Source organism: Puma concolor, chromosome C2, assembly GCF_028749965.1.
Source record: "Puma concolor isolate L17-30 chromosome C2, mPumCon1.1.hap2, whole genome shotgun sequence".
In the NCBI taxonomy this organism is placed as follows: domain Eukaryota; kingdom Metazoa; phylum Chordata; class Mammalia; order Carnivora; family Felidae; genus Puma; species Puma concolor.
The window spans coordinates 78,548,900-78,573,059 of record NC_141675.1 but is presented as its reverse complement, the minus strand read 5'-3'; the positions used below and the strand labels follow the sequence as shown (position 1 = coordinate 78,573,059).

General features: G+C 47.7%; 1 protein-coding gene and 1 long non-coding RNA gene across 3 annotated transcripts; one reads left to right on the top strand and one right to left on the bottom strand.

The window, feature by feature from the left end:
- Nucleotides 1-534: 534 nt before the first annotated feature.
- On the bottom strand, nucleotides 535-8,035 carry AHSG (alpha 2-HS glycoprotein). Its single transcript, XM_025913889.2, has 7 exons — nucleotides 7,731-8,035; nucleotides 5,307-5,417; nucleotides 4,850-4,934; nucleotides 4,315-4,478; nucleotides 3,356-3,457; nucleotides 1,910-1,993; nucleotides 535-1,255 (listed from the first exon to the last, which is right to left on the bottom strand). The coding sequence occupies exons 1-7, from the start codon at nucleotides 7,941-7,943 to the stop codon at nucleotides 929-931; spliced, it is 1,086 nt and encodes a 361-aa protein (XP_025769674.1). The 5' UTR covers nucleotides 7,944-8,035; the 3' UTR covers nucleotides 535-928.
- Nucleotides 5,412-17,351, top strand: LOC147577337 (uncharacterized). Of its 2 annotated transcripts, XR_015240179.1 has the most exons (6): nucleotides 5,412-5,810; nucleotides 5,944-6,123; nucleotides 6,210-6,363; nucleotides 12,604-12,831; nucleotides 13,895-14,415; nucleotides 14,635-17,351. It is a non-coding gene; the product is annotated as an uncharacterized LOC147577337 (long non-coding RNA). The 2 variants fall into 2 exon arrangements; XR_015240178.1 differs by having other exon boundaries at nucleotides 13,895-17,351.
- Nucleotides 17,352-24,160: the final 6,809 nt, after the last annotated feature.

The window sequence follows — 24,160 nt, the reverse complement described above, 5'->3', positions numbered from 1 at the left end:
TGAGATTGAGCCTCATGTCAAGCTCTGTGCTCAGCATGGAGCCTGCTTAAGATTCTCTCTCTCCCTGTCCTTCCTCCTGCTTGTGTGTGCTTGTGTCTCTCTCTCCCTGTCCTTCCCCTGCTTGTGTGTGCTTTCTCCTTCTCTCTCTCTCTCAAAAAAAAAAATAATAATAATGAAGAGAAATGTTTAAAGTGAGGCTCCTGTGTTAATTGCAGATCACCCCTTACCTGGATATTGGGGAAAACCAATAGTTGGTTTGTACAAAGTTCAGGCCCTGGGTCCTCCTTTAGCAACATTTTCTGACTCTTATGAAATGAAAAGAATGATTTTCTCATAAGGAAATGAGCATGTTCTATGACCTGTGAGCAGATCCTGGTCTCATCATTTTTCTTGCGCATAGTAATACGGCTGATTTTTGTTCCATTTTATTTCTGTTTTCATTTTGATTTTGCTTAGGGACATTCGTGATGTGTTTGTTTTGAAGACAGACCACACATGTGAGCCTGGAGGGAAAAGGCAATAATCATGACCACATTTCAGCTTAGAACCTTCTCTAATAAGGAAGGTCCTTCAGTCACTTTTATTTATAAGCTAGTATTAGGCTGACAAGAGCACCTCTCAAAGTCACAGTTCCAATCATTTTTGTGAGGTCAAGGAAGGCAGAGAACACAATGGTAGCGGCCGAGCGTCAAAACAATGACGATCAAGTTGCCAGCCTTATACCTTCCATGACACAGAACTGCCACCCCCCCTCCCCCTGCCCCCGCTTCCATCCTCTGAAAAATGAAGAGGAGTTGGGATTGAAGACTTGATATTCATCTAGACCAGTGTAGCACCTGCTTTGATAGCAAACGAGGCCCCACCCATACCCAGACTTCGACAATAATGGTGGCTATGTTCCTGGGCCAAATCTTTTCGTCTCTGACATCTAGATCTTGAAGTGTCTGATTCTCCCTGGGCAAGGACGGACCACTGGACCAGCAGCGGCAGGAACGCTAGGCTGCGCCACATTGGGTACTTTGCCCACGTGGACTGCTTCTCCTGAGGCAGACTCCACTGAGGCCACACCCATGAAGGCATGGCGCAAGTCGTAGTGGGCCCGGTGTCCCGGCAGGGGTGCCTGGGGGGCTGCCACCACCACAGGTCCCACCACCAGGGCAGCTGCAGGCGGGTCAGCCGGAGGAGGTGCAGTTACAGCTGAGTCTGCCACGGGGGACGCTTCAGTGCCATCTGGTTGGGGTTGCGGGAGCACAGGCTGGAGAGAGGACCATTTCTACATGTTAGCTACCTTTCTCCTCCCAAGCAAGGCCCCCCACGCTTCTGGATGGAATCCCACCCAATTCTCTCAAAGTAATAATTTTCATTTGCAAGGAATCTGGCAAAAAAAAAAAAAAAAAAAAAAAAGAACTACCTAGGTGCAAAGGATTGTCATCAGAGCCGCAAGGGAGGGGTAACTGGCCTCTGGTAGCCCCTTTCTCACCAATTATCTTGGGATCAGTGGACTCACACATCCACCCCACAAGCAAAAGCATCCTGCCTTATAGCTTTTCCCAGCGGTGTCCCCCTCCTTATCATCTACACCTGCAGCCACCGGGAGCTTCCAGGCATATCTGGCCACCTGTTCTGTGCCGCTCAGAATACCACCCCCACCCCCTGCAAATAGAAAGGCTCACTTGTCAACCGCTCCCTAGGATGGGCTCTACCCTGCAGCCGCTAGCTCCTGGGAGGGGGAGGCGTGGCTAAAACACGCTTTCATTTGTTGATGATTACATATACCCCACAGCTACTTATACTGTGGGGCTCAGAAGGGCAGGGCAGCAAATGCCCTGTAATTACTAACACACTGCGTAACCGTTAAGGCATCACTGTATTCTGAAGATGAGGGCAGGTATATCCATGATGCCCTTACCTGTGTCTGGAACATGGTGCAGGTCACTGCAACATCTTCCCCACCCACCTTCTCAGTGAGTGTTGCCTTACAGAAGCCATATTGCTGCCCACAGAAAGAGAGAAGCTATTGGAACTGGTTTAAAAAGCGGATTTTCTCCCCCCAAGTTTCTCCACTGACACTCCAACAAGTCAGAGGGGAAAAAACCAAATGCTTAATCCTTTAACATTTTTTCCCCTGAAGTATTCTAGTTTCTGTCTCTAGAAGATAGGCAGTATGTAACTCTAAGCAGAAGGTTGGAAATACAGGTATGCTCTGAGATTGTAAGAGATCACCCGTAATCCCAGAAGGAGTGGTGACCCAGGAGAACTTGTGTTAATATATATGTATTCCCTTCTTATTTTTAAATATATTTAAAAATCACTTAAAAATTAGGATCATTTTGAAGCGCCTGAATGGCTCGGTCGGTTAAGCATCTGACTCTTGATTTCCGCCCAGGTCATGATCTCACAGTTCGTTGGGACTGAGCCCTGCGTCAGGCCCTGCACAGTCAACGCTTGGGATTCTCTCTCCCTCTCTCTCTCTCTGTCCTTCCTCCACTCTCTCTCTCTCTTTCTCTCTCAAAATAAATAAATAAACTTAAAAAAATTAGGATCATTGTGACTACGCCATTTTGTCTCCCGTTTTTCACTCACTATAATAACATTTTCTTCTATCATTCATTATTCTTTTAAAACATATTTTTTTTCCCAACGTTTATTTATTTTTGGGACAGAGAGAGACAGAGCATGAATGGGGGAGGGGCAGAGAGAGAGGGAGACACAGAATCGGAAACAGGCCCCAGGCTCTGAGCCATCAGCACAGAGCCTGACGCGGGGCTCGAACTCACGGACCGCGAGATCGTGACCTGGCTGAAGTCGGACGCTTAACCGACTGCGCCACCCAGGCGCCCCTAAAACGTATTTTTTTAAGATCGGTATAATTTTCTATTTTACATGTTGTTCCATGATCCCCTCCTGTTGGACATTTGAGTCTTTTGGGGGTCATTTTGAATCCGTGATGAATCATCTTATTAGGTCTATTCCTGGCGAACATCTCTGGTGATCTCTTTAGGATAAATTCCTAGACGTGGACATTACTGCACTGTGGACTTGAAAGGTTTCCTATCAGAGGTGTATCTAGAAAAGCTACAACACACTCCTGGCAGCCGGGCATGACCCAGCCTCATTAGGAAACAGCCTCTGCCTTTCTCCTACCTCCAGGGACCTCCAGTGGGTGAGATGACTTGGTGACAGCTCGTGAGGGGGAAGGCCACGTTACAGAGGAGGGCCTGGCATGACCCAGCCCCCCAGGGAGCGGGTGTTCTTCACTGTGACCTCTTTCTCCCCAGCCCCCCAACACCAATTGCTCCGAGGATCCTCTGTGCTACAACCAGTTCGGCCATCCCCGGGCCCCCGGCCTGCTCACCTTTTCTGCCAGCAGGTTGCACTTAGCTGGATCCGTGACCTCTGCAGCAACACAGTCAGTGGCAGCCACCGCAAACTCCACGTACGTGGAAGGCGGAAGAGGCTGATGGGAACAAATGAAAATGCATGTGAGGCCACGTGACTCAACCAGAAAAGGCAGGGAAGGAGAGGCCGGAGGGAAGCAGCCGGGGCTGTGTGGTTGCACACTCCCGGGAACAACACTGGCGTGGACCCCACCGCGTGGCCGGGAAACATGGCCCCGGTGGCTTACCCAGGGCGGTTACCGTGGGACGCTCACACTGATAAAATAACGCTATTTGGTGTAGTCTGGGGTGGGGGTGTTGGGAGAACCACAGATCCCGGTTAATTAGCCTCCCCTCCCCACCTATACCTGTCATGTATTGCCAAGGATGCCGCCGCTGGCAGCCGGGAGGCCACATTTCTCAAATACCAGAATTCTGTGGCTCCCCTGTGTGCTGAGCGGTCCACTGTGCGGTTCGGTGTGTTTCAGTGATTCAAAGGGCATTGTGGGATCCTGCCACTGCATGCCCACCTTTCTAAGCCTCAACTAGGAGAGGGCCGTGGCTGATGCGTGGCGAGGCGTGATAAAGACGTGGCGCCCTGGGAATTTAGAGCGAGCGCTTCTGGATAATGTCGAAACTCCCACTCGCTGCACAGCGAGCCCTGGTGTTATAGTTAGTACTGAGGAAGCCAGGGCAGACAGCGGCTGTCAGAGTGACTCAGCAGGGGTGACGTACCGAGGGTTCTTTGGGTCCTCGGGACACCCGGCGTCCTCATATCGCTCATACTCCTAAGGATACTTTCTTCCCTTTTTCTCACCACCCACCTTGCCTTCCTGTCACTGCCTCTGCACCTGCTCCGTCCCTCCCCGCTGTTTCACCACCTACATTCCCCAAGTGCCACCAAACCGCCCCGTCTGTCCGAGGGCCTCAGTCTTACCACAAGTTGAGCCCGGGAGACTTCCACAAGCTGAAAATAGGAGCCATTGCTCTGAGTGTTGAACGCGGTCAGGGCAACCTCTACTGCGTGCACTACCTTGGTGTCGTTCAGCGGGGCCAGCAGGGGGCACTGTGGGCACACCTTGAGCACGTCCTCCGCAGAGTCTACGCCCAGAGAGAAATCGAATCTGGGTTGTAATTCTCCACAGCGTTCACCCCAGCTCTGCTTATTTTGCAAGGCCTAGGACATGCTCCAAATGGCTTCAGGTGTTTTCTCTGCTTCTTACTAAACCTTCAGGTGGCTCCTGTCATGCTGACATTTCGGCAGGAGCCCCTCTCGCCAAGGGGCAATTTTCACCTCCAGTGACAACAGCTCCTTAAAAAAACAGTTTTACAATTCCAGATCCCAGGAGATTTGGCCCCTTCTTTTCCTCACCAACAAGGTAGCTCAAACTAGTTACACTGAAAACAACGCAGGTCCCTTCCTCACTCCACAAGGTAAAAATAAGAACAATAATCATCATCATCATCTCTACCTGGACTGGAATCACATTTTGCAAACAACACGGTAAACTGGCCATCCTGTTTCAGCACCTGGAAATCACAGTCCCCTTCCACAGCCTGGAGAAATAAACCCACAGTGAAGCCTCAGAAGGAGGGCTGGCCTTTCATTTTCCACTGGGATCCCGGGGCTGGGGTGTGGGGCGCTCCCTCAGACGTGGTTGTCAAAGATGAGCCTCATGAAATCACCTTGACCCGGTGACACTGACATACGGTGGTCACTGGTGTGGGGGAAGGGCTACAACAAGAGGGCTCAACTGTTGTAAGACTCAGCCCCAGGGAAGGCAGCATCCAATGGTAATTTTAGCGACTGCACGCTGGCTAGCCATGATGGCAGGCTGGGGAGCTGGGCAACACGGGGCCTGCACTTTGCAGAACCACCAGGGACCTGGCTGGGGCACCACCTGCAGTCACTCTAAACGGGGCACTCACATGCTCCATCAGTTGTCTCACGGTGCAGTTTGCCACGGGGGTGGGGTCCCGTATGTAGCACGTGGTTTCCAGCGTGTCGATTTCGAGCTCAAACACCTCCCCCATTGGCCGCTGTGGAGACACAGAATGAAGCAGTGAGCGGCCTGATCCCGTTGCGCGGGCGAGAGCGTGAGCACCCAGCGGGCTGGAAGTAACGCCTGTTGGAGAGGCGAGGGACAGGTCATTGCTACTGTTAGTCTGCACCTCCACCGAGCTCTGACCTGGCCTGTGGGCAGGACAGGGACCAGGGCTTCTCAGGTCTACTTCTGTCGGCTGCGCGAGCTCAGACGGTGTTTGCAAGGAAGAAGGGACCGTGGCCTTGGACGGGATGATGGAACCACAGTCATCACCCTGAGCTCTACTTGGAAGCTAACGTGAGCACTGATACTTCGCTTTGAAAATTTCACACTTCGATCGGCGCTTTGAAAAAAATCAGCTTTCGTTTTTTCTCAATCAAGTGGCAAAGTAAGGTGGTGTAGGATAATATCTTACCTTAATGGTCTCTCCTGTATCTGCTCCATCCCTCCCTCTGCTTCTTTCTGCTTTCCCTCTCATCATCTAATTTCCCTCCTTCTCCATTTTCTTTTCCTTCCTAAAGGAAAAATTATCCTTGGCGGTTTGTCATTGGGCTTGCCTAGTTGCTGCCCTCTACTGCCCCCTGCTGGAGACGAAGGGGAAGCGCGAGCCTCCCTCTGAGACTGCGGAAGCTGTGAGTTGCTGGTACCGTCTAGAAGGAATAGCAAGGAAGGCAGATAGGGGACCCCTGAAACTCCTTGTGGTTATTCTTGCCAGTTCATGTTTCTGTATCCTTTCTGCAAAGGCTGGAAAGTCCAGCATATACAAGTATGTTTTTTTTTCTTTTAGCCCAGCTCTGATTGCCTCTCATTTAGTTCTGCCTGACTCGCTACTACCCGAAACCTAGGGATCTCTTTGCCAAGGAGAAGCTGTGTTTTATGATGTGCAGATGTGCCCAAATTAAACGTCCTGAAGACACTCACAGCTGCAGAAATAGAAGCAGGTACTCCTGGGTTTCTCTAGGAAAGCACCTGTCAAGCTCTGCCTTTAGTGAAGATTGCAACCTCCGTTCCTTACTTTTCCCTCAAATGCTTATGTTGTGTGTTATTTCCCCTGACCTCGTGGGTGTTTCCTCTGAACCACCACTGGACGTCAGTACAGTTGCAGCCCTCCTAAAATCCATCCTGATGTCTAATATTTGTCCCACCGTGAGATCAGAGGTTAGTCCCGACATCCAGATACTTATTCCCTCCTTTGGGTTGTAAATATCTTGTAGGTTGTAAATACCTTGTAAATATCTTGGGTTGTAAATATCTTGTACCTTAGTCCCTCCTTTGGGTTGTAAATATCTTGTACATATCTTTCGAGTTTGAGCTCCAAAGAAAAACTTTCTCACTTTTATGTTAGGTTGAACCATTAAAATGCCAATATTTGACTGGTTTTAATATACAAAAGTAGAAATTTCTTATGGTTCAGCTTAATATCTCTCATGGCACGTGACACTGGTTCCTGCCCGTGAAAGGCTTGTATTCAATTGTTTGCTGCAAGAATCACCCTTCATCAGATATAAAATCTAATTCAAAATAGGCAGTAAACATATACCTTTCCCCATTGCCCCAAATCTCTCGACTGTTCCACAAGCCATATTTTCCAGCTTAATCTTTATTGTCACTGGCTTCAGACTGCATCGATTACTTGTCTAGCTTGTGAAGAGGTAAATGCCATTCGTGCCAAGATTTCTTTCTGAGAGGTGGGCACCTCTCTTTGGGAGGTAACTCGTGTAGAGGAAGGAACATGGGTTCAGAATCAAATCCCAGCCCAATGTTTACAAGTTATATGATCCTGAACAACAACAAAATGCCCTAATGTCAGAGGCTCGGGCTTCTCTCATGTAAGACAAGGACAATACCTACCACACAGGACTGGGGGCTGGGAGGGAGTAAGGAGATCGTGTGTGGGAAGGGGCCTGGCGCACAGTAGATGGCTGTCAAATGCTAGTTTCATTCATTCTCAGTCTTCATCCAGAGAAACGGAAGCAAAGAAAGAGAAGTGATTTCCAATCGGCCAGAATCCTGCATCTTGTGCATAGAGTTTTCTAGCAAGCCGCACTTTCTACCTGTGCTGTTCAAAATATTCCTCAAAGCCCTTCTTGTCCCACACACCTCCTCACCCCCATCCAGCACCCTCTGAGACCCATGACCACAGCTCAGAATGTCTCGCTCCCCCACTTGCCCCCTCCCTCACTGCTGAGAAGAAATCAGAGAGTTTGACCCTCTGCAGTTTAATTGTGTTGGGAGATGTGATCTTTGAGACACCCAGCTGAGCTCCACACATGGGTTCTTTCGGCTCAGACACAGAAGGCTCACTTACCCGAGGCCACACCTTCACTTTGTCAATCTGGTTCAAGGTGTGCTTGTAGCCCTGAAGAACGTGGTTATTTATGTAGTCCACGGCCACCAGGGCTGCTTGCTCTGTTTCTGGGTCATCACAGTCCAGTTCCCTATAAACCAGACCTGGTATATGCGGGGTGGCTTGGCAGCCCCAGAGCTGAGCAAGGCAAAGGAGCAGGGCGACGGACTTCATGGCTGCTCCAGAGGGACCCTAGCAGGTGGGCAGATGGCTGGAAGCCTCAGGACCAACCCAGGGGCTCTTCTCTGAAAAGTAGACCAATGGAGGGCCAAAGGCTTTATTTATCTGTCAGAACCTGCCGGGGGAATTGCATAAGGACGTGGGATGATTTCTGTTCTGGTTCCAAGTAAACCCTTGCAAACATCAGCCCCGGAAAAGCAAACAGGTTAGGACATCTCTGGTCCCCAAGAAATCTGCCAAAGTCAATGCTGCTGGGGGCAGGTGGAAGGGGGTGGGGAGATGCTCCAGAGTCAGCTTGGAACACAGAGGGGAGGAGGTGTGCACCAAGGCAAGGTGAGGAGGGGCCGGCACAGCCAGCCCTGGAGTACTGTGGGTTCAGCAGAGGAAGTGCCCTCTACTGAGATCTGAGCACGGCATGGGGCCCGTGAGGGGAAAGTAGGGCCCGGCAGCAAAGTGATAAAGTCGTCTAATATGAAAGAGACTTATCTCCTCCTGGAGGGAGAACGAGGCCCACAGATGTAGCAAAGATACAGGTGATCCAGAGTGAGCAGGGAGAGCTTTGGGAGATGCTGAGACCTTGGGTAAGGTCCTTGAAGAAAAGAAGAGAGGAAGGGAAAGATTTCTGCCTGAAGTGTGGAACAGGGGTGAGAGGAGGGTTGCCTGCAGCAGGGCGGGGTGGGCTGCCCTTTCAGAACGCATGGCCTGGGCCCTGGGTAGCTGGATGCCACTGGCGCCTCGGCCAGTTCACAAGTGCGCGGAGGGGAGCCCTCGTCTAACAGAAACTCCCTTGGCCAAGCTCTGGGCTTGAGTCCCACGCTGCAGGCTGAGCTGCTTTGGGGGCAGCTAAGAATACAAACACTCCCATGATGCCCTTCACAGCCTTAGCCGAATTAAGGTCCTGACGGCCAGAGCCCAGGGCCACAGTGTGGGTTCCAGGCCCTGCTCGTAAGTGGCCCTTGCCAATCCCAGTGGTGGGTGGGCACGGCAGTGAGAGGCTTGGAAAATATCGCAGAGAGACCTGGCTGGGTTTAGCCTGGAGCAAAGAAGCCCTAACATGAAGACCTACCTGTTCTTCACATATTTAGAGGTCACCATTATGTGGTAGACAGATTTACCCAGTTGTCTGAGTAGTGTTTCAGAGGACAACACTTCATTTTCTTGGGGGGAAAAAAAAAGAAGGAGACCTTCTACAAGGAAGCTTATCCATATCAATTTTCTGGGAGCTTGGAGGTAAGTAAGGGGGATATATGACATGGCCAAGAAGGCAACCGTAAGGACTGTTGGCACACTCCCTCCCAAGTGCTCACACCATCCTGTAGAATCTTCATGACAAACGCTCAGAAGCTGTGGTCGGGACTCCACGTTCTCTCTGAGAGCGGCGTCCTGGCTCTTAGAGACACAACACAAGCTCTGGTCATCTGGCAAGTTGATCCTCAGGACCAAGGGTGACCTTTCATCCACCTTCTGCCCTATTTCCTTCAGGGCTTTGACTCATGAGCACCTCTGTGTGGGCGCAGTGCTTTTCTTTTAAATAATCTTTTAAGATACAAAATGCGGCCATCACTAAAAACTGGGAAGTCAGAAAAATATATGCAGTGAGTACGTAGTTCATATGTCAGAAGCTCGAGTGTATAAAATCTAAATGTATCCACCCCCCCCCCCCACACACACACACTGGAATTTCTGAGTCTGAGCCCCCTTTTGTGAAATTTAACCCAGTCAGTTATAGGTGGCCTTATTTCTTGGCTGCTTAGTTGCAGCCCAGTCCCATTTAGGTTTGCCCCTTATGCTGCTTCTGGCCCCCCGGGGTTAGAAGGAAGCCTGAGTGGGGAGGGGGAGACTTAGGCAATACCCTTTAGTTAAGGGCAGAGAGAGGTGTCCGCCTTTGCCTGTGCTGTAAGGGTCTGCGCTGGCCCCTTCGGCCAGGTGACCCATCTCATCTGGTCCTCAGGCACAGCCAGCTGGCCTGTCCACCCGCGAGCTAGCTAATGTCCTCCTGGCCTCATCTCGTCCTTAGCAAGATGTCCCTCCTGCATCCTGTGATCAGGCGTCCCTTTGTCTCAGCCCTGGGACCCTTCCTAAACCAGAGGCCTTTTTTCAGCTAAGTACTACCCCCTTCTTTAAGCTTTGGAAAATTTGGCTATTGAGGCCACCCAGGGTGTAGCGGGCTTCCCGAGGCTTCCTTTAAGCCCATCCATCTAGATACTGCAGTCATGGCCCCACCAACTGCTCTGTGCCATCCTACTAGGCAGGAGACTCCTTCCGTGCTGTGATGTTTCCCTGTGCCACCCATGCACCCCTTCCCTGACTCCCACCCCTGAAGTGAGGTTCAGGGTCTCTGATTTGGGATTTCCATGCTGTTCGGGGGTGGTTCAGCTCTCATCCCAACCTGAGGGTGGGGAGGAGGGAGAAAAAAAAAATGTTCAGTTTGATCATTTTTTCTTGCATTTGGAGCACTTCTTTTGGTATCTTGGTTCTTAGATCTTCCATGGGTGACAATTTCGAAAGCACTACGGATGGGTTCGGTTCACTGATGGTAGAAAAAGAAAGCATGTAATAAAGAGCAATTAATATCTCACCTAGCACCCTATCAATCCTATCAAAACTCATCCATAATCTCATCATCCAGAGATACATAGCTCAATGTTTCTTTTTCTTTCTTTCTTTTTTAACAGTGGCAATGTTTCGGGGCATTTCCATCTTGTCTCTTTTTTTCTATGCCAAGAATTATATGTAATTATTTTATATATAATAATATAATATAGATCATAGTGCATATGAAACTTTATCTTCATTTTTTCATTTAACATCACAATTTGAATATACTCCCACGTCATTAAACACACTTAGAAAACATAATGAGTGCCTGTGATTCTATCGTGTGTATCACAGTGTAACCATTCGTTTATTGTTGGGTATTTTTTTACTTTGTTCTCAGTTGATTACTATCGCAGAGAAAGCTGCAATGAACATTTTATTTAGGAATCTTTGGCTTTCTAGTTCTTTTTGCAGGATGGATTCTTAACCAGTGAAATCAGTGGTTCAAATAATTTGGACAATTTTAAAGCTCTCAGTTTTTCTGCCCAAATTGCCTACTAGAAAGACCATGCCGATTTATATCTCCACCATTGGACTGGTAGGTCAGGTCGGGTGTTGTCTCGTTTCCTCGGCTACTGTTTCCATGCTGACTTTTACAGGAACTCAGCAATGGGAAAAATCATCAGAACCCTTTTTAAACGTATTTTATGAGTATCTTTGGTTTTATCGCAACTACTCCATATGTCTGATACTTACACACTGAAATAGTCTAAATTTTTTTTTCACGTTTATTTATTTTTGAGACAGAGGGAGACAGAGCGCGAGTGGGGGAGGGGCAGAGAGAGAGGGAGACACAGAATCTGAAACAGGCTCCGGGCTTTGAGCTGTCAGCACAGAGCTTGATGCGGGGCTCGAACCCACGAACCGTGAGATCATGACCTGAGCCGAAGTCGGATGCTCAACCAACTGAGCCCCCCAGGCGCCCCACTGCTTACACACTGAAATACTTTAGAGTCAAGCCGAATAAAATGGTCCCTGAATTTTTTTTTCAATTTCCTTAGATAGAAGTGTTGCCATTTACCTACTGACAATGAAAATGAAAATGAAAATAGACAATATCTTGGTATGTTTTCTAAGAAATTTGTAGCCAAGGGTGTCAAAGGGAGGGCTACAGGTATTCACTGTGTCTCATGGCACAAATTTCAAACTTGGGAAGGTTTTCACATGCCAGGTGCATGCACTTATAAGTGATCTTGGGTTCGTTTCATCCACCTGGCTCCAACTTTTTTGCATGCCAATTGGGGATGGGCATTTACCCCACTTTCTGGTCATTCGTCTCATTGTTTTAACTACTTATCTGTGCATTTATCTGTAAGGCCCACATCACTGTACTAAGACAATACTCTTTCCATTTAAGCCATGTCTGAGTGTGCTGAGGTTATCAGAGGTTTGCGAAAGCTGGTTGAGGAGAACGGGCCCGAGAGCCTAAGGGCCAGTAGAGGGTCAACAGCCTGCCTGACATGGCAGCAGGGCGCTGGGCAGAGCTTGCTGGATGGAGCCCCCGTGTGGCTGATGGCAGGGTTCTCAAGATGGCAGCTGAAAATGGCACCAGGTCCTCTGCAGTTGTTAGTAGGGCTCCCCACCAGGGCAGTGATGCATTTGAACTATTCCAAGGCAGATATTGCATTTATAGTTACCAATCAAGAGCCAAGACAAGAAGAAGGATCATGGGGTCAGAATTGCCGGGGTTTGCCTGTGTCGGGGCCCTACCAGCAGACACAGGCCTCAGAGGGGAAGGATAGAACTAGAAGGGGGTGTAATACCGAGTCACGCTTTGAGAACTGAGGTGAGAGCTAGCAACCCGTTCTCTCACGAAACAGAACACGACAAGTGTACGTCAGCAGCAAGCGGAGGGACAATTGGTTTTCGCAGGGAGGAAGTGGCAGGGGTTGGTGCTTTAATTGCTGGGCTGGATTTCTGGCTCTGCCCTTTTTTGGTACTTAAAGGGCCTTGGCCCAGAGAAGGCCGAGTATTAATTTCTGGTAAGCCTGGTGTTTCTTCATTCATATGGGCATGGAACAAACGTTTATCGAACACCCAATATCTGTGATGTCAGGTGCCTGGATGTAGAGTGATGAGAAGACACCATCTGCCGTAAAGCAGCTCACCTTGACTCACGTGGCCCAGCAACGTCTCATCAGCTAAGAACTCTAGATTATTATACAAAATCATCATAATGTTTGTCTTGTGACGACAGATTGGAATTTATTTCTCCAATCCAAAACATCGGTCAATGGAATACAAACTACCCTTGTTCCAAGGACCAATCGGGTTTTCTGTGAAGGTAACTTAGCACCAGTTGCCCTGGAAATAATTTGGAAAAAGCCCTTTGCACTCAGTGCCAACACACTAAAATTGGGAGATGTGGGGTTGAACTCAGCGTGGCAAAAATTAAGTCACAGCGACCAGCGGTGATTAATTACTCCCTTTCTTTGGGTGGGGAAAGAGTTCCACAAGCTTCACCCATAACCATGACCTGGATCTACAGATCTAAACCCCAAAGAGAAACTGCATTTGAGGGGATCGATGGGGGAAGAGTAATCCTGGACTAGGGCGGGGCAAGGGCCAGGGCCAGGGTGAAGGTGTAAAATTTAAGGAGTCGCTCATCCTCAGGGTTGCATCTCCTTCAGTGTTGTACCCTAGGCCTCTCCTGTGTCACACTTTAGTCCCAGCCCTGGAGAAGAGGCCTTATCTAAACCCAGGACAGAAATCTTTCTACTCTTTCAAGGAAAGTTCTTTTTTTTTTTTTTTTTTAATTTTTTTTTTCAACGTTTTTATTTATTTTTGGGACAGAGAGAGACAGAGCATGAACGGGGGAGGGGCAGAGAGAGAGGGAGACACAGAATCGGAAACAGGCTCCAGGCTCTGAGCCATCAGCCCAGAGCCCGACGCGGGGCTCGAACTCCCGGACCGCGAGATCGTGACCTGGCTGAAGTCGGACGCTTAACCGACTGCGCCACCCAGGCGCCCCTCAAGGAAAGTTCTTTAATCGTTCTGGCTGGTGATGCTATGTGTGAAATCTGCCTCAAGAACACAGTAATCCTTGGGGTTAGCTTTTCATGATCACAAAAGAAACTATCTTTTGTTTGAGGGAAAACTTCCTACCGTTCTTACCATTCCCTGTGGCCTTGACACCCACGCAAAAGTCCAGTCTCGCAAAAGCTAGAACCACCACAGGGTTAAAGAAAGAATGGGGAGATCGGGCTTTCTGAGGCTGGAATAGCTCCTCCTCAGGAAAATGTCACCACCAGAGCTCGTGTTAGCGACTCCTTATTCTGTGGAAATCGCTGTGTTTTTCTTCATAACTCCACAGGAGCTTTACTATTCTCGTCTTTCCTCCTTTACAGGCTCAGAGAGGTTCTGCAACTTGACCACATCACACAGCGATGGAGCCTAGATTTAGCCCAATCATTTTTTTCTCTATTAACCCCAAACCAAAAGACCAGAGGGCCCAAAGAAAGCTGAGAAGGTTGATTGCTGTGCATTGCCTTTAAGTGAGCAAATCATTATTCTTAATAATAGAAAACATGGCTGTGTGCTATAGTTGAAGAAAGGTGAAAAAATAGAAAAATGTATTGAGCTTGGTTAACAATTAAAAGAATAAATAAATTAATTTATTCACGTAATTTCAGTCAGTGGAAAATATCTGGAAATCAATTTTGCAGAGGAGACTTTGACCTATTGACTTTAGCGATGACTCAGTGGGTGTTGAAATTATCTTGACTTCAGGTTTAGAAGGTAAATAAAAGGTAAGTCATTACATTATTTCTGGTTAAATGTTTTCCAGGAGCATGAGAGTCAATGCAGAAAATCACATCCATCTGTCCTGCTGGTCTCTGTCATCAACTTTTGATGTCTTCAAAACAAGGTGAGTGGCACTTTCAGACAAGAAGGAAGATTGTCCTCAGATGGTCACATTGGGTCTGGCTGTACAGCATTATGTTGGTTATTATAAACACACAAGAAAAGTGTAAGCTGTGGTTCCTGCCCTCAGCTGACGTTAAATCCACAGGAACACAATGCCCCGAATTGGAAAGGGTCTCATGGGACAACAGTGTCTATGTTATTTTTAATCTTGTGTCCCTAGGACCTGCCTCCTGCCCAGCGTAGATTGGGCCCCTATGCACGATTGCTGTCTGAGAGGCATTAGGGCAACTTCCCACTCAACTCAGAGGCCCCCCTCCAGTGTGTGTGGTGTTTACTTGAAGACATTTACATACAGGAATCTCTCCACCATGCTGGCAGTGCATTCTATTGCTAAATCACTCTTTCCTTCATATCGAGTCAAGACCTGCCTACCTTGTAACCTCACAAATGGACCCAGATTCTCCCCCTCAAGATCTACATAGCCTAAGTCAATTCTCTGCTCTATATGTTGGGCTGTAGGTATTTAGGGACATCCATGTTGTATCATGCTACCCTTCTCTGACCTCTGTTATCTCTTTCTTCAGGTACTTCTCGGGTGTCTTAGTTTTGAGACCACCTCATCATCTTATTGAATAGGCAAGTCTGGCACCAGTGGTTAGAAATAGGATGAATCATCTTGTCACTGGGGGTCATAGTGATCTGAGTGGAGGCAAACTTGTGCATGCACAGGTGAAGGGCAATTCAGGAATTAGTAGATAGTGACATAGGCCACTTGCCACTCATAGGACAGGAGGATTTCTCCTGGTTTCCAAAGACTTACCTGGACTCTCAAAAGGAGTTACAATGAGACTAAAAGACAGAGAGAACATTCTTCTCCATAGATTGCCTTGATTAGACTTCTTAAAAGTGGAGAGGGAAAATGTATGAGGCTAGTTAGTGGAAGACCAGTAAGAGGGGACCAAGTCTCCATTCGTCTTGAATCTAACAAGGCTCTCAGCTGGTAGCATGTCTTCACTACTTGTTACGTCATCTCTAGAAAACACGTAGGGATGTGGAACGTCGTTGCTTCTGGCGTTCTTGTTAGAACATTAGAAGGCGACAGCTTGAAATAGAGAGGGTGCCAATCACAGGGCCAGGGCAGGTAATGTGGGCACTTTTCTCTTTCCATGCTGGGATTGTGCAACAGGCAGCCACATCATTCAGCACATTAAGCAACAATTGAGCCTCCAGGACTCAGATTGTAATGGAGACTGAGGCAGCGTGAGGATGCATATTAGCAGGAAGGTGAGGGTAAGTAAGATGGAGAGGGATGGGATGGGTAGGGAGGAAGGAATGGGAGCAGCTTAGCATGAGTAGGAGCCCCGCACTCGGAGTCAGAACTGACCCCTGGACTATTTATTAGCTATGTGAGCTAACTAGAGATTTCATCTTGCTATGCCTTAGTTTCTTCATCTGTGCAATATGGGCAATAAGACCTGGCTAGTAAATATGTGCTAAGGATTTAGTGAGAACATTTGCAAACTCTCCACCTCGGGTGGTACACGGTGAACTATCAATAAATGGGGGCTCTTTTTAAAATTTAAAAAAAATTGTATAATTTTTTTGTTTTGGAGAGGGAGAGTGCACTTGAGCAGGGGAGAGAGGCAGAGAGAGAGAGAGAGAGAGAGAGAGAGAGAGAGAGAGAGAATCTTAAGCAGGTTCCACGCTCAGCACAGAGCCAGATGCAGGGCTTGATCCCACGACCCTGGAATCATAAGCTGAGCTGAAATCAAGAGTCAGACCTCAACTGACTAAGCTGCCCAGGTGCCCCATCATATAGAAATTCTTAATTGAGAAGTATGGCTATTGAAATAAAAATAAAAATACTTAAATAAGGGGCGTCTGGGTGGTTCAGTTGGTTGAGCATCCAACTCTTGATTTCAGCTCAGGTTATGATCCTACGGTTTGTGGGTTCAAGCCCTGCATCAGGCTCTGCACTGTCAGTGCTTGGGATTCTTTCTCTCCCTCTCTTTCTGCTCTCCCCACCCCCGCTCACACTCTCTTTCTCTCAAAATAAAGAAACATTAAAAAAATACTTAAGTAAAATAATAGATCAAATATAGACCAGGAAAAAATTCAATCTGGAATCCCCTTAAGTGCCTCCTCTCTGTCTTTTAAATGCAAATTCTGTGTAGGGATTTGCATAGCAGGCAGATGTTGGAGGCTGAATTCTCACCAGGGTCTGCATCTTGTCCTCTGCCCACTACCCCACGTGGCCATGGGCCCCCCATTTCATTCCATAGTGGTGGGTTGCCCCACCCAGAAGCCTAGAGTGGTCCAGCAGGTGTTGGCACCTAGAAAATTACCTATAGTCATACCCTGGCGACACGGATGAAGGACAACATGCAAGGAAAAATGTAATTTTCCTTTGAACATCTCACAGTCTCTTCCTCGAGCTTACTGTCCTAAAATTTGCATTTGAAACTTTATTTCTGTTAAACATGGATCATGAATGACAATGCCAATATACATTCTGTTGTATTGCAACTTGATTTGCATAAGTACTAAAGTTCGCTGCTTGGTCAACAGGCTTTAATTTTTCATATGTGTATGTATGCATGATTTTGATTTTTCTTTTCCAATACAAATGTCGCGTGGTTTCTAAAAGTTGGAAAAAAAATAAAAGTTGGAGCTTCCCCCCTTAAGTTAAATGGGACAGAGCTACATAGCTAGCTAGGAGGTTTTGTGTGGTCCCAGAGCCTCGACCTCCTCCTAGGCGGTGTTGCCGTGTGTCTGAAGACTGCTGGACAGACACCAGGACACCATCTGCAAGAGGGGGTGGGGGGCCTTCGGGGGCAGAACCCACCTCCCTGGAATAGAGCCAGGCCTGGAAGGCCTGCCTGGTACTAAAGCCTCCCCCGTGGTCAAAGGGAACAATAAAATATTGTCTGTTACTTAGATTTGTCTCCTGCCTTGCCCTGCTTTGAACTCATTATCTAAGCCCTATTATGAGAAAGAACTGAAGACAGGCTGTCCTCAGAAGACCTCAGGAAGTTCAAGCATTTCTGTTTTGATGCCTGTTGACAGCCTGTAACACAGAAGAGCAAAGAGATCTTCCTCCACTGTCTGCACAGAAGTCACTGTGGCCCTAGGTGCCCCACAACCATCGCTGAGGCGGGAGAGGGCAGTGTCCAGCAGTTAGGGGTGCCAGGATGAGGGCCAGCAGTGCCTGGGGGCAGGCGGTACTGCTCTCATTGAACCTTTTTTTTTTAATCTTTTAATGTTTATTTATTTGGAGAGAGAGAGAGAGAGAGCTGGGAGGGGCAGAGAGAGAGGGAGAGCGAGAGAATCCCAAGGAGTCCTCACTGTCAGCTCAGAGCCCGATGTAGGGCTTGAACTCACAAACTGTGAGATTGTGACCTGAGCTGAAATCAAGAGTTGGATGTTTAACCAACAGAGCCACCCACGTGCCCCCGTTCGATCACTGTTAGAAAACAATGTCCACTCACTGTAAATCGCTAACAGAGGGTATATTTGGAGACAAGAACAGAGAACGTGACGTTCAACGAAAGCAATTTGGGAGCATCGCATTTAAGAAGGAATAGGAAATGGTTACCCCAGAAAGTATAAACCAACAGAGACCACACGTAATTTGGGAGATTGGAGAGAGAGAGAGGGTGGCAGCATTATCTCTTTGTATAAAATCCAAAACTAACAGTTCAAGGTTGATTTGCTTTCTGATGTAATAAAATGTAGGTCTAAAGTCAGCTTGTTATTCAATATGTCCTCTGTCCGTGAGCTCAAAGACAAGTCCAGGGAAAAGTTATTGACCACATACCCTGAGGCACAGCAGGAGGGTGCAGGGTAGGGGGTCTAACGACCCCTGAGTGGCAGTGTAACCCACACGTGCCTGCAGGCCTCAGTTCTACCTCCTCTCCAATGCTCTGATGGTGTCACTAACGCCCCGGGGCCAGTTTCCCTGCTGGGGTGAGGAGAACAGCCATGATGCCGAGGGGGTAGTTTTTGTGCCATGAAAGGCAGTGGCAGGGTCTGGCTCTGTGCCACACACAGGAGAGGCGCACCGTAACGTCTCCAAAGAAGGTGTGTGGATGGGGAGGGGGAAGGTGATGGAGGCCATGCTCCAGGAGTGGAGGAAATGGCTCTACGCTGGATCCAGCGCGTCATTATGTCATTAGGAAGGGTCTTCCCATGAACCGGGACCGTCTTCAACAAACGCTGGACCAGGGGTGGCCCAAGGTGCTTCCTTGCGTGCCCACACCCTACTAGATTGCCAAGCCTCCCTGCAGCTCTGTGTTGGCAAAGAGTCTGAGCTGAGGGGTCCGTGGGGGTGTTGTGGAGGGAACAAGTCTGCACCCCCACCCTGCACTGGCTGGGCTCCTTCTGCAGCGGCTGGCCCCTGGCCATCACTGGGTTCCCAGGGCCTCCAAAGTTCATGTATACAGTAGCCGCTTAATAAATGTGTAATCAATAATGTTTTCCTCTCCAGTTTCCCTTTGACAAAGTCTGCAATTAGCCCTCATTGTTTTTACACCAAATTAAGTCCGTGAAGTCTTCCACAATCCAGCTCTTTCTCTCCCTCAACATAATTTTGCCCACTCCCTCTCTACACCAGACACCAGTGGGCTTTTCCCAGGCTTCACAAGAGCACACAGGGCCGGAGAGCTAAAAAGACCCTCGAACCAACTGGAAACCTGGCAGCCATCAGTCCAAATTTTCGCAGGCAACCCCTTAGTCCTCAGGAAGTGCCACAGCGCCCTCCCGTGGAAATAAAGAAGCCTTGCGGGTGCTGGGCTTTCCCTCTGGAGGGTCTTTGTAAACTGCGTCTGCAAACTTGGGATGTGACTTGGGCCTCTGAGACCAGCTCGCTGGCCGTGGCTTGCTGTCAGTAGACGAAGTAGGCGGCAATTCTAAACACAATACCACTCACTATTCACAGAAACAGCTAACACATTTTATTACCGTTAATATACATCTTAAGAAGATGCCTGGCTCCAGACCACAAAACAAATAGCCCCACAACAAACAAACAAAAACCAGACAAACAGAAATAAAAAGAGAAGAAAGCAAACAAAAGGGGGAGAATTGCACCAACATACAACCAGAAAAAATAATATAAAAGAGATTTTTAGATGACTGTAAGCCCGGCACCATAGAAGTGGCCTATATTCGGGACGCCTGGGTGGTCAGGCATCCGACTTCAGCTCAGGTCACGATTTTACAGGTCGTGGGTTCGAGCCCTGCGTCGGGCTCTGTGCTGACAGCCAGGAGCCTGGAGTCTGCTTCGGATTCTGTGTCTCCCTCTCTCTCTGCCCCTCCCCTGCTCATGCTCTGTCTCTCTCTGTCTCAAAAATAAATAAAAATATTTTTTAAAAAAGTGGCCTATATTCTTAGCATAAATGGATAAAGTTATTTATTAAAAGAAATGGAAAACTGTGACATGAAAGACAGAGAAGTTCACAAAGTTTACAATTTAATCATATCATTGGTATATGCCATAATTCCTTTATCTTCAATGTCATAGCTCAGGTGAATATATAACTTTTACCAAAGAAAATAACTTTCTCCCTGTCTCCCTATATAATCGTCCAAGGTGGAATGTTGTTTTCAGATGCATGACCATCTTGAACAGGCCTGGGAGTGGCATCCCAAGGTCTGCCCTTGCCCTTGCCCACGCTGTAATAGTTGCACCTTGGCCCTGCTCCTCTGGGCCTCTATGCACATTTCTCATGGATTCCTTCTTCAGAGAACATTCTCAGGATGCAGCCTGGCTCTAGCCCTCCCAGCCCCTTCTGCACTGGCCCGTGACATAAATGACATGGGCCGTAGGGGCTTCTGTGCAAGATGGCCCTTCAATGCTGGACCTTAGGGCGACCGACCATACTGGTTCGCCTGAGACTAAGGGGTTTCTGGGGTTGCTTTGCTTTTCCCTTTCCCCCCTTTTCATATTTAGTACATGTCCTCCTGGCACATTCCGGTCTTTCTGTGCCCGGAGCCAACTGAGAAAGTAGTGACAGTTTCCATTTGGTCTCTGCAGAAATCCTTCGGCAGTTGCCCTGTTTGGTTTTTTCCCAAAGTGAGTGTAATGTGGGGGGAGAGGGTTGTCACAAGGCCAGAAATCCACACATGTGCAGGTCAATGAATGTTTCACCCTGTTGGACACTGGGGACAGACAACCTGTTAGCGTTCCAAAAATATGATGTTTGGGGCACCTGGGTGGCTCAGTCAGTCAAGCATCTGACTCTGATTTCGGCCCAGGTCATGATCTCACGGTTCGTGAGCCCAAGCCCCATGTCGGACTCTGTGCCGGCAGCAGGGAGCCTTCTTGGGATTCTTTCTCTCTCTCTCTCTCTCTCTCTCTCTCTCTGCCCCTTCCCTGCTTGTGCAGGGTTTCTCTCTCTCAAGATAAATAAATAAACTTAAAAAATATATACGTTTTACCAGAAATGCAAATTGCTTCAAAAACAGTTCAATCACATATATTACAGAACGGCAATAAAAACTTTTAGTCAGCTTAGGCAGCTATGACAAATTACCATAGACTGACGCTTTAAACAACAAACATTTATTGCTCACAGTTCTAAAGGTTGGGAAGTTCAAGATCAAGGTGCTGGCAGATCCAGTGTCTGGTGAGGGCGTGCTTCCTGATTTGCAGATGGCTGTCTTCTCGTTGTGTCCTCTTGTGGTGGAGGGATCGTCTCTCTCTCGTGTCTTCTTATAAGGGCACTAATTCCATTCCTGAGAGCTCCACCTTCATGACCTAATTATCTCCCAAGGGCCCCACCTCTGAATACCATCATACTAGGGATTAGGTCTAAAACTGATGAATTTTTGGGGGGAGGACACATTCAGCTCATAGCAATTACTATTTAAAGAGCGCTTGCTACATAGCAGGTACTGTGGTAAGTTTCAAATACATCATGTTGTTTAATGGTCGTAATATGAGGTAGGGGAGGAGACTGAAGCTCAAAGAGGTTAAGCTATTTGTCTGGAGTCACAGAGCTGAGCTGTTAATTGGCAGGGAATCCAAAGTCTCACTGTGCAGTCCACACTTGGACTCAGAACTGCAGACTTGGGGTGAAGCACGATCGCACTTGAGCAGACTGCTTAGATTCACAGACTGCTTTCTGGGCAACTGGGCGGGGGGGTATCAAAGTGTCTTCTTCCTGGGGGCGCCTGGGTGGCGCAGTCGGTTGAGCGTCCAACTTCAGCCAGGTCACGATCTCGCGGTCCGGGAGTTCGAGCCCCGCGTCAGGTTCTGGGCTGACGGCTCAGAGCCTGGAGCCTGTTTCCGATTCTGTGTCTCCCTCTCTCTCTGCCCCTCCCCCGTTCATGCTCTGTCTCTCTCTGTCCCAAAAATAAATAAACGTTGAAAAAAAAAAATTAAAAAAAAAAAAAGTGTCTTCTTCCTGGACCTGAGTCTACGTCATTAATTTAACTCTTTCCACAGCAAGAGTTAAATAAAAGATTATCTGTGCACTCTAGGAATTGGCCAGAGTTTGGCCGGATAGTCTGACAATCCACGATCACTCTGGATTCAGATGCTGCACCCAAATCCCAGGGACGACATGCCCCTGGCTAATAGCCCATGGCTACTGCTAAGCCAGTTCCTCCTGAAAGTGAGCCACAGTGATAAGGTCTCTGCTTGAAACTTCAGACCCTAAAGTTTGTGCTTCAAAGGCCACCAGAGAAATGAAAAACTCAGTGTGGTATTTTGTGACAGTTTGGGTTTGCATCCCCTTTGATCAAGTTCTCTGCATGCTGGAGCTGACTGCTTGGGTTTCAAATGCTGGCCCCACCACTTTTAAGCTGTGAGATGTAACTCGGCTTCCTCATCTGGATACTGAAGGTCACAGTCTCTCTTTCATATTAATGAGCTCATCTGTATAAAGTACTTGAACAGAACCTGGCCCATAGTAAGCTCTCGATAAATATTTTTTACTAAGAAGACAGTTTTCAGTGTTCTTCACTTGGAAACTCTGTAATACATAGAATCTTCTGGTTTCAAGGCAGCACACATGATTGCTACAATCTCCCAAGCCTAAGAACCCTCCCTGCAACGTTCCTGGACAGACGCTTATCTACTTGGTAGGGAACCAGCTGTCTCAGGGACATTTTGGGACATTAACATCCGGGAAAAATTTATACCATAGTGCTAAAAGCTCGGGCTTTGGAGCCTGGTTTTAAGATCTCCCCACATCTCTACCTCCACCATTCTGCTCCAACGGTTGTAACAAGAAAATCTGTGAAACTTTGATACAAATCATTCCACATTACAGGGTGCTTCAGACAAAGCACTTAAAGTGAACTAAAGCTCAGAGTCAAATGATAAAAGAATATTCTTTTTTAACTTCTCAAATCGTGGCTGTCTGGACCATGGATTAACAGGTGTGACAAGGCCCCGTTAACATTATTTGTAGCAAGAACACAATCTCTATGGGGTCTTTCTAGCCAAGACTAGTAACTCTAGCTCTTACCATGTGACTGACTCTTGCAAAAATCTTAGAAAGAGGATGAGCCAGTGCAGATAACGATCAGTTCTCTTGGGCTAAGAAGTGTAAGGGAGCGGTGCCTGAGTGGCTCAGTTGGTTGAGTCCACCTCTTGATTTCAGCTCAGGTCACCATCCCACAGTTCTTGAGTTTGAGCCCTGCGTCGAGCTCTGCAATGATAATGCGGAGCCTGCTTGAGATTCTCTCTCCCCATCTCTCTCTGCCCCTCCTCTGCTTGCGCTGTCTCAAAATAACATTTTTTAAAATAACTAATAATAATAAAATATAAATAAAAGTTATTTTTAAAAATGTAAAATGTTGGTTTATTCCTAAAAAAATGCTCAACTAGGACAACCCAGTACATAATGAACATAATGTACAACCCAGTACATAATGAACATCAAATGTACAAAAAGTCCACTAAACTTTATATGTATTTATGTGGTTTCATTTGAATTCTAAGATCTCCAGCATTTCAAATAAGCCTCTTAACTTTGTCCTTTCCCTTCATAAGTGAACATGAGTTGTGCTCAGGTCCAAATAGTACCTGTCAAAGTGTGCTGCTGCTTCTCACCTTGTTAGCTGTACTGAGCTGATGAAGTTTTCATTTTTTTCCCCTTTTCCGCTCATTTTTGTAAATCGGGGGCAAAATGCAACGCAAAAACAAATAGTATCACTGGCTGCTGAAGAGACAAAGGAGGGAGTGCTTCTGGAACGACACAGATGGCTGGAAGGCAGCTCCGCACACACAACAGAAATTGTCCCACTCTATGGAACCGTGCAGTCCACAAGTATATGAAAAGTAGTGTGACGGGGCTGCAGAAAAGTGAAGGATATTCAAAAACCAAGTCGACTCAAGTCGTGTGCCACTGAATCAGAGGCCACCTGGGGAGGCAAAAGTAATCTGCAGGTCACACGCATTTTTTAGGGCCAATGGTAATCCTGGTTCCTAACACAAACCAAAGGCTTTTTAATCATGAGGTCAACAGAGATTATGTATGTGAAAAGTACTTTTAAACAGTAAGGTATCCATATCAGATTATTCCCGAATGAAATGAGAGGAAATGTATTTTCTCAGGGACAATTGTACCCCAGTCTCTACTCAGTTTCTTCAAGCTCCTTTCTAGAAGATACTATGTGCGTTTAATTGGGTATGGGGACTGGATCATTACCACCCTTTTTGCAGGTTTGTGGGTCCATCTTGGCTGATGGGAGGTCAAGCCGACTAGCCCGCAGGAGCCCAGGGGGACACAGGGTAG

Coding starts and splice junctions, on each gene's coding strand:
- AHSG (XM_025913889.2), bottom strand. CDS start 7,943: ATGAAGTCCGTCGCCCTGCTCCTTTGCCTTGCTCAGCTCTGGGGCTGC. Junction 5,418..7,730: donor AAGTGAAGGTGTGGCCTCGG/GTAAGTGAGCCT, acceptor GTGTCTCCACAG/CGGCCAATGGGGGAGGTGTT. Junction 1,994..3,355: donor GCAACCTGCTGGCAGAAAAG/GTGAGCAGGCCG, acceptor TTCTGTGGGCAG/CAATATGGCTTCTGTAAGGC.